The sequence below is a fragment of the Lactuca sativa genome, chromosome 4 (assembly GCF_002870075.4).
Source record: "Lactuca sativa cultivar Salinas chromosome 4, Lsat_Salinas_v11, whole genome shotgun sequence".
Classification (NCBI taxonomy): Eukaryota; Viridiplantae; Streptophyta; class Magnoliopsida; order Asterales; family Asteraceae; genus Lactuca; species Lactuca sativa.
The window spans coordinates 297,850,199-297,860,165 of NC_056626.2; the positions used below are offsets into that span (position 1 = coordinate 297,850,199).

Consider the following 9,967-nt stretch of genomic DNA (forward strand, 5'->3'; position numbering starts at 1 on the left):
AAATAAGGAAAGAAGACATGCCTGAGTATCTTAGATCAAGATATTGGATTTAGACAAAATAGTTTTTAAAATGTATAGTGTTCCAAGTTATTGGTAGCAGGTGAACGTATAGGGTGGAGAACCAATATGCCCCCTTTCCAGCCCTTAAATCTATAAGGTAACGACCTTCCCATTTTGGAGCAAGTTTCTCTGCACTATGTTTAGCTGTATTTTGGAATACTTTTTGAAGGACAAGATCCCCTATCTGGAAACTTCTAATTCTGGTATTATTATTGTAAGATTTGGCAATTATTTGCTAGTATGTGGCTATCCAAATATTGACAAGATCCCTAAAATCATCTACTGTGTCAAGATCTTTAGCTAGGATATTTCCATGTTCCTCTTGGTTGTGGATTCTTGTCTAGCTGTGAGAATCATAGCTTCCGGTAGAATCATGAAACTTAGTTCCAAATACCTAAGAATATGGTGTTTGTCCTGTGGAATTCTTGGTTGTGGTCCTATCTGCCCAAAAGACCAAGGGTAGATCTTCATCCCATGTTCCTCTTCTTTCTATGAGTCTTTTATTTAAGTTATTTATTATGCTCTTGTTTCTTGACTCATCTTGACCATTTGATTGAGGGTAGGCAAGTGTAGAAGTGATCATCTTGATTTCCCGACTTACACAGATGTTTTGTGTTCTCTTACCTATAAACTGAGATCTGTTATCACATATAATTTCAAGTGGGATGCCAAACATGGTCAGTATGTTGCGTTTGATGAAAGACATTAGTTTCTTCTATCTAACCTGGACAAAGGATTCAACGTCTATCCACTTGGAAAAGTAATCAGTCACTGCTAACATGAAAGCTTTACCATCTGGTTTCATAAGAGCTTTGCTAATGATATCCATGCCCCATTTCATGAATGGCCATAGGTATACTGATGGGTGTAGAGGTTCAGTAGCTGGTGTAAGGCATTGTTATTTCTTTAGCATGCATCACATGTTTCAACATACTCCATTGCGTCATTCCTCATTATTTTGCAATAGTATCATGTCCTCAATATCTTAGAGAATAGTGCCCAACCCCTGGTATGATTTCCACATTATCCTTTAAGAATTTATTTGAGGATGATCTGGGATTTATTATCTTCAAGACACCTAAAATATGGACCTGCTGTGGATTTTCTAAACAATATATTTTCAATTATATTAAACCTGAAAACTTTGATTTAGAAGCTCCTTGTGCATTTTTCATTTTTAGGAATGGATCCATCTTGGAAATATTGAAGGAATAAGATCATGGGTTCCAAGATCTTGGGCAAGCGTCGCGTCTTCTTGGATGTCTTCTATCGCTGGTTTAATGACGTAAGATGTAGGGATTTTGGAGTTTGGATGGATCTTAAATGTTGAACCAAGATTAGCTAGTGTATCTGCTTTAGTGTTATCTTCCTTAGGTATCTGTGTTTATGTCAAAATCTTCGAACTTCGATGACAAGTTCTATACTATCTCAAGGTATGAAGCTAGTTTTTCATTTTTCACTGCATATTCTCCATTAAATTAGTTAGTAAATAGCAACGAATGTGTATGCACCTGAAGGCTTTTGATCCTAAGATCTTGAATGATTTGTAAACCCAAGATCAATGCATCGTATTCTGCCTTATTGTTAGTTGCTTGAAAATCAACAACTCGCTGCATGGGGTTCCAGATTTGATCCCTTAGAATTAGAAGCTTTATGTATAAAGAGAGTCCATTTCTTTATTTCTTATATATCTTGAAGCCACTAAACTTCCTTTTCGACTCCGGGTTGAAGATCCGGACCGTAATCAACTACAAAATCTGCTAATGCTTATGATTTTATTGTAGATCTTAGCTCATATCTTACGTCGTGAGTACCTAGTTGTACATACCACTTAGCCATTCTTCCTGACATCTAAGGTTTTCTCATATATTATGTCATGGGTACTTAGTTATACATACCACTTAGCCATTCTTCTTGACATCTTCATTGTACTTAGTTGTACAAACCCGATTTCTTGAATCCTAAGGCCTTCATTTGATATATTTATTATCCAAAATCTTGAAACAAGAACTTCTCGAAACAGGATGTTACATCAAAGGTTGTAACACTTTCACTTCAATGGTTGATTTTGTGACAACCCGAAATTTCCATTTGTACGAACAATATCTATTCAATAGAAGCCAGTCCAATTTCAGTGATTTTCAGACTTTTCCGAACAAGTTTGTGTACATTAGGGTTTACACTTCAGGAAATATCAGGAGAGTGGATGCTCCTGGGTTTGTGAAATTTGAACATTTCAAATTTCATAATGTTACAGTCCAAGTTCGAGAATAAAAGTATTTTCTGTCAAAATGTTTCAGCACTATAAATAGTTTTCTGAATTAAATTAATTCATTATTCACAATTCCAATTAGAGAAAAGCCATTTTCTCTCTGATGGATCTTCGGGTTTTTATCCCAGATTGTGAGTAACTCTTTCTAGTAATGTTAGAATACTTATTAGATGCTTATAACATGATTTAGATAGCTAAATCATTAGATCTAGGAGTTTACTCCCCCAAGGTGTTCTTGGGCGGTAAACTTCCGAAACGAAGCCAAAAACCGACACTTGTGTTATGATAAAGCCTTAGACTATTATGTATGCATGTTAGGGACAAGAAAACATACACAAATCACACAAGATTGGGAGTTTACGGCCCAATACTCTCATAGGCCGTAAACTCCATTTTCACACCCAAAATGGTGATTTGAGGACTTAAGGACTTAAGGCTTGTATCTAGGCTATTTTCCCAAGTAGTATAAGGTCTTAAACACATAAAATGACACAAACAAAAGTGAGTTTACGGCCCAAGTGAAGATTAGGCCGTAAACTCCATATAAATGGACAAAAGGGTGTTTTCATGACACCTAAAGCCCTAGGCCTTTACAAGAAATTGTTACACACTTAATGGAAGGACCAAACCACATAAAAATCACTTAACCAAGTGAGTTTACGGCCAAGACATGGTTCTTGGGCCGTAAACTCCTAAAAAGGGCACTAAGGTGTGCCTAATGCCTTCATATGCTAGGAATAAAAGTCTAGAACATATCCCATAAAGTGCAAGAGGCTTGAAAGCAACAAAAACTACACCCCAAGGGAGTTTACGACCGTAAACTCCAAGGGGAAATGGTCTTGAGGCTGTAAACTCCTATTTGGAGTACTTCTAGACCTTAAACCCTTCCAAGGAATTAGCCACTAAGTTAGAATAATTCTAGAAAGCATTTGGGACTTCAAAACACACCAAACACACATGTTTGGGAGTTTACGGCCGTAAACTCAAGAGTTTACAACCGTAAACTCCATGTGTGATGGTTTATGGAGAGTAAACTCTCATATAGGGTCCTTTGGAAACCCTAAACACAAATACCCTGTCCCACAATAACTTAGATGAAATCCTTAAGGCTTAAAACACTTATATAAAGTGTTTATTATGTCTAGGATGTCTTAACATTATCAATTAATCATTTGAGTCTAATTGAGTGCATATATGTGTGATTATATGTTCATTAGGATCGTAGTGTGTGCACAAGTCCTCGCTTGACACCTAGCCGTCCTATACCGTTCAGTTCATTCCAATCACCACCTACAAGTGAGTTCATACCCCTTAATCAATGTTTTAAAGGATTTTAAATGCTTTAATGGGGGGGGGGGGGGGGGAATACAAGTAGAAAACAATATGTTATTAAATCAAACTTATGTATTTTATAACTGTGTTTTCACTCAGTAGATTTCACATATTTCAAAAGGTGTCACATGAAATGGTTTTCTATCTTAAAATACTTGGATAACAAAAGTATTAGTTTTGAAATGTTTAATGACTTCAAGTCACTCTAAATTATTGTTCAAAACTCCTAGATATCTTGCAAAACCATTATTTTACCTTTTTGAATCAAACTATACTTATGCGCATATGTTCATTTATATGTTAGAGATTATAGTTTTCATCCTTCGTTCAGTTTCCCGCACCCTGGCATATCGAGGGTGCATAAATCTACTTGAACAACCACATACTTTCCAGTTAGCTATCATAGGGATAGTCAGAAGATATCAAACATTATTACTATTACAAGGAATCACACAAGAGTCATTTCATTCATGAGTCTATACCAATACCTTACATGATACATGAGTACACGTACTTAGGATTACATGATACATGAATATGTTTACATATACTTACCTGTTACATGGACATACTTACATGAATACCATACATAAACACTCCTTCATAGGTGCATTATCCTGTATTTACTTACCTTGGATACTTGTACTTAGAACTAAGAGGATGATTTATTAGTACTTACTGTGTAAATCGTCTTTCCTATCCTGGTTCAATGGGATATTTCGGCGGGACTTACCATTCTGAATCCCACTGATTAGCACCAGTGGTCGATGAATGTCTACGGATGTCTAAGGTTGTCACTTATTTAGTAGTCAGTGACGGGACTAACCATCCCTCTGTCCACTGTTGCAACAGTGGATGAGATGTGAATCTTCGGAGGATCATTAGGTTGACGATCTGCATTAAGAGATCGATACGGGGACTAACCCTTCCTCCACCCTGCTGCCGCTACAGAGGATGAGGGGACACTCTTCGGATGTTCCATAGGGTCTATCTTTCGCTTCAGCGATGTCGTGTTTGTCCTGGTAACCCAAGACAACAACACTTACATGATTATATTTTCCCTGTTTACTTTATTTTGTGATTACTTTCACATAAACGAGGAGTTAGACTAAGTGCTCTAGTACTAGTCAATAGAAAGGAAAAACTATCATTATACTTACAGAACATTCGGGTCTTGGTAGAAGACTACACTTCATACATACAAAACATTCGTGTCTTGGTAGAAGACTACACTTCATACATACAAAACATTCGTGTCTTGGTAGAAGACTACACTTCATACTTAGAAAACATTCGGGTCTTGGTAGAAGACTACACTTCATACATACAGAACATTCGAGTCTTGGTAGAAGACTACACTTCATACATACAAAACATTCGTGTCTTGGTAGAAGACTACACTTCATACATACAGAACATTCGGGTCTTGGTAGAAGGCTACATTTCATACTTATAGAAAATAAGGGTTTTTCTAGGAATTTCATACCTACCTCAACATTTTCATTTAAAGGTTTACATGGCTTTCATAACAGATTTTCACAAACAAGGCAATGACACTTATATACTTATGAATTCACCAGCTTTAAAGCTGATACTCGCTTTCAAAATAACTTGTATTCTCAGGTCGTCAGTAGACAGGTACGGAGGCCAGGTTTTGAGAAGACGGAGCAGACAAGTCTCGTCTTTTATTTTGATTGTATATTTTTGGTGTCTTATTACAATGAAAGAACACACATGTATTAAACTTTACTTATAATGCAATGGATGATGTTGTTGCTTGTTTATTATATTACACTGTTGTGATACTGTACATGACGTCCTCCACCCTTGAACGTTTCCGCCGTTCGTGGTTTTGGGGTGTGACAGATTTAATCTTTCCATGATTGCAAAATGATCATTGGTGGTTAAATGAGTTTTAAGTTTATTCTATTTTTTAAGCTTTCCTTGCCGTTATTAGCGTTTTTGGGAAAAACAATTTTTAATAAAACTCAACAATATGTTGTTATAAATGGATGATATGCTCAATCTAGCTAAGAATATGGTTGAAATTAATGACTTGAAGGTGCTACGGAAAGTGAATTGAGATGAATGATCTGCAAAGAAGATATTGAAGATGGAGATTCAGCAGGATAGAAGACTATGATTGTTATACAGTTCTCAACAAGGATACATTGAGAAAGTCTTGCAATCGTTCCATATTGATCATTCCAAACTTGTTGGAACTCCTTTGGCAACACACTTTAAATTTAGTCGAAACATTATACCGATAATGGTTGAAGAAAGAGATTACATGAGAAAGGTTCCATAGTGTTGCTAGAAATCTCATGTATATGATGGCATGTACTAGGCATGATTTGGATCATGCACTTAGTATGGTAAGCAGGTTTATGAGAAATATTGGTAAAGTTCACTAGGAAACGGTTAAGTAGATAATGTTATAATTGAAGGGAACAACTAACATTTTTCTGTTATATGGCGCTAATATACGAAATAATTACTTAACTGGATATACGAAAGAATGACTTGGTGGTGATTTGGTGGAAATAAGATTAATGATGTGTTACATCTTTAATTGTGTTATATGGGTGTGCTAAAAGTTGGAAGTCAACGTTGCAACTCATTGTTGCCTTATCTACAAATGAAGTCGAGTATCTGTCAATGCCAGAAGGAATCAAGGAGTACATATGGTTACACAGTCTCATTCAAAGTCTTGGTTTGAAGGTGGAAAAACCTTTCGTGTTTTATGACAATCATAAAGTTTTGTGTCTTGCAAAGAATCTTGTCTATCACAAAAAGACGAAACATATTGATGTACGACTAAATTTCATTAGAGATATTTTAGAAGATCAAAGGTTTTATATTAAAAAGACAAGGAGAACCTAAATGATATTTTTTAAAAATTGTGGCCCACAGAGAAGTCCAAGATTTTCTTGGACTTAGTATATGTTCAAAGGAGTTAAGTCGCTATGGGGTGAATTGGCAAGCGAGAGCAGTAAGTTCTTGGTTTTTGTAATTTGGTGTATTATTCAAATCAAGGTGAATATTGTTAAATGTGACTTGAGCTAACTGGTGGGTAGCTAGTTTATCATTAAATATCTTATCAATAGTTGGCTTGCCTACCATTAGCTGGCAAAATGGAGGCTCAACCCGATTTTAGCTAGGGTTTACATTGTACTTTGCCTATATATAACAACTAATAGCAAGGATTTATAGGATAGGATATATCATTATAATATCGTTTTCAAACTTATGAATAAAAAAACTCTCTTCTGTCTATGGACGTAGGACATACTTACCAAACCACATACATAAAAGATGTGTCTTTGTGTTTGTGATTATTCTTGTTTCTTCCTAGAGTTAGCCATTGGCATCTTATTTAATTAATTAGAAAAATAAGTATTATTAAAATAAAAAATCGGATAAATAACTTAAGATAAAAGCAATTTCAATTTCTAACTTTTTATGTTGTTTAGTTGTTTACTATAAACTAAAAAATACTATAAACAAAAAAAAAAAACAACATGAAAACCATGGGAGAGTTTATGTATCATTAAAGTAGGTCACTTGACCTACCTTATTATTTTTTAATAAGAGATACATAGAAATAAAACTTGTGACAGATCTTAATAAAATTTAGTCAACTATCTTAATTTTTTGGAAACAAAACATATGAATAAGTTAGGATTTTTAAAATCATATTTTATAATTTTAATAGCCCAAATAAATAATCTATCCAAGGTAGAGATGTACAAATGTCGATTTTAATCGAAATAGTTTTTTTTTTTAAAAAACAATCTGATTTTTAACCAGCTTTTTGAGATCGGGTACGGTTTTAAAGAGTTTTAGTAATGATACAATTGTTCAAATATATCAAGATCTTGTACAAGAAGTTTAATTTTATTTTTTGCTTATACGACCCGACCCTCAGAACCGCAACTAGTATCTTTTTTCTTTATATTATATCATATCATTTAAATAGTGAAATATAGTTTTAAGTTCACCACTGAAAAAAAAACTAAACACAACACAATCGTTAGTGTTTTTAAATTATAACGACCTTTGTTTTCCCATAAACGTAATGGCAGGCTAATATTACTAACACTTGACGAAATGATTGAATTATGTATGAATTTACTGGGTTTTGACCTAAATTGAAAGGGCATATTTTCTTTTCTTTTATGGGGAGTTCATACTTCATAATCTTACCAAGAGTACATCAGATAAATTTTCAAAGAACTACCATAAATCTATAAATGGAAAATGAAACAAATCATTCGTTCGACACCAGATGAACTACGCAAATTAAGAAAAACTTACGATCATCCTCAATTCAATCAAACAATTGTCTCCAACCCTTTTCTGTGATCCACAATTCACATATTCGAAGGTTGCAAATCTATCATTTGGTGCACCCATCGTACAAAAATTGATCCACTCTCTCGAACCATGGCTCGAGCCATGGTCCTATTATGGGCATGTTATTCTGCGCTTTTAACCGGTACATGTGTCAATGGTCTAGGCGTGAATTGGGGTACGCAGACATCAACACCTTTGGATCCTAAATATGTCGTGCAGATGCTCAAAGACAATAAGATTAACAAGGTGAAGCTTTTTGATTCGGATCATTGGACTGTTCATCAGTTTGCTGGAACGGGGATCGAAGTCATGCTTGGGATCCCTAACCTCAATCTCAAAAAATTTAGTAAGGATTACGATGCTGTCCAAGATTATGTCAAAGAAAATGTTAGCGATCATTTGCGTGATCATGGAGGTGTTAAAATCAAGTACAAATCACTTTTATGCAATTATATTTACGTATATATGTCTGCACTCATGTATAATATGATAAAAGTTTATCGAATGAATAATTAATATGTATAGGTATATAGCCGTTGGAAACGAACCATTCTTGAAAGCTTACAAAGGAGAATACGAGAAGACCATATTTCCAGCTCTAAAAAACGTACAAAAAGCACTCAATGAAGCTGGGCTAGGTAACAAAATCAAAGCCACAATCCCACAAAATGCTGACGTATACAACTCCGGTACAGCAGGCCCATCGGCGGGAAATTTCCGACCAGAAATCAGAGATTTAATGGTCAAAATCTCAAGGTTTCTTGACGAAAACAACTGTCCTTTCATTGTTAATATATACCCTTTCCTTAGTCTTTATGAAAACGAAGATTTTCCCATTGAATTTGCTTTCTTTGACGGAGGTGGACAAGGTGTTCAAGACAGAAACATTCACTACACGAACATGTTGGATGCCAACCTCGATACCCTCACATATTCCCTGAAGAAGGCCGGAGCAAACAAGGTTAAAATCATCGTCGGAGAAATCGGGTGGCCGACAGATGGCAACCAACATGCCAACGCAAAAATGGCAAGAAGATTCTATAATGGATTGCTGAAAAAGTTAGCGTCTAACAAAGGAACCCCACTTCACCCAGGATACATCGAAGTTTATCTTTTCAGTTTAACCGATGAAAATCAAAAGAGTGTTGCTCCGGGATACTTCGAACGTCACTGGGGGATTTTCCGGTATGACGGTCAACCAAAATTCCCTATTGATTTCTCCGGCCAAGGCAACGAAAAGATGCCGGTGGGTGCAAAAAACGTAACGTATTTAAGTCACCAGTGGTGTGTTTTGAATGACGATGTGAAGAATATGAGCAAGGTCAGGGTTACTTTGGATTACGCTTGCAGTTTGGGTGATTGCACAAGCCTTTCATATGGATCATCATGCAACAGACTAAGTGAACGCATGAATGCATCGTATGCATTCAATATGTATTATCAGATGAATGAACAGAGTGTTGAGGCTTGCGATTTCAATGGGGTGGCAAAGATCACTAACCGCAATTACTCCACGCAGGAGTGTCTTTTTCCGGTAGAGATAATGAGTGCTGCCGGGAAGAATCTCGCCGGAACCAGTGTTCTTGTTGGTTTGTTAAGCTTGTTAGCGTTATCCTGAAGGGTTCATAACTAGTAAGAGATAGGTGATTCAGAGTTATTCCAGAAAGTAGCAAATAGCAATAGAATTTTGCAGTGTTAGGTTTTAATGCAACGAAGGTTCAGGACGTCCGTACGTATTTCATCCCGTTATCACTATTAATGGTTTGGGTTTAGATGAGTAATGCATTTTTCTAAATCATTTTCTTTTGGTCCTTTTGTTTTAGTATAATCTTTGGTTTTTGGAGATTTTATAAAAAGCCACAACCTAAAAGAAAAGTTCCGGAAAAAAAACAAGAAACAACTCAAAAAATGTCAAAAGGGTATCCCAAAACTCTTATTTACAATTGT

The 9,967-nt window shown here is 35.6% G+C and overlaps 1 protein-coding gene across 1 annotated transcript; it reads left to right on the forward strand.

Annotated features, from left to right (window-relative positions):
• Window positions 1-8,110: 8,110 nt before the first annotated feature.
• LOC111882889 (glucan endo-1,3-beta-glucosidase 8) lies at window positions 8,111-9,682 on the forward strand. The gene is made up of 2 exons (XM_023879263.2): window positions 8,111-8,448; window positions 8,546-9,682. The coding sequence occupies exons 1-2, from the start codon at window positions 8,111-8,113 to the stop codon at window positions 9,636-9,638; spliced, it is 1,431 nt and encodes a 476-aa protein (XP_023735031.1). The 3' UTR covers window positions 9,639-9,682.
• Window positions 9,683-9,967: the final 285 nt, after the last annotated feature.

What these genes read in the sequence shown, in the direction of transcription:
- LOC111882889 (XM_023879263.2), top strand. Translation starts at nt 8,111, where the DNA reads ATGGCTCGAGCCATGGTCCTATTATGGGCATGTTATTCTGCGCTTTTA. An exon ending in CATGGAGGTGTTAAAATCAA is followed by an intron (nt 8,449 to 8,545) that starts GTACAAATCACT and finishes TAATATGTATAG; the next exon opens with GTATATAGCCGTTGGAAACG.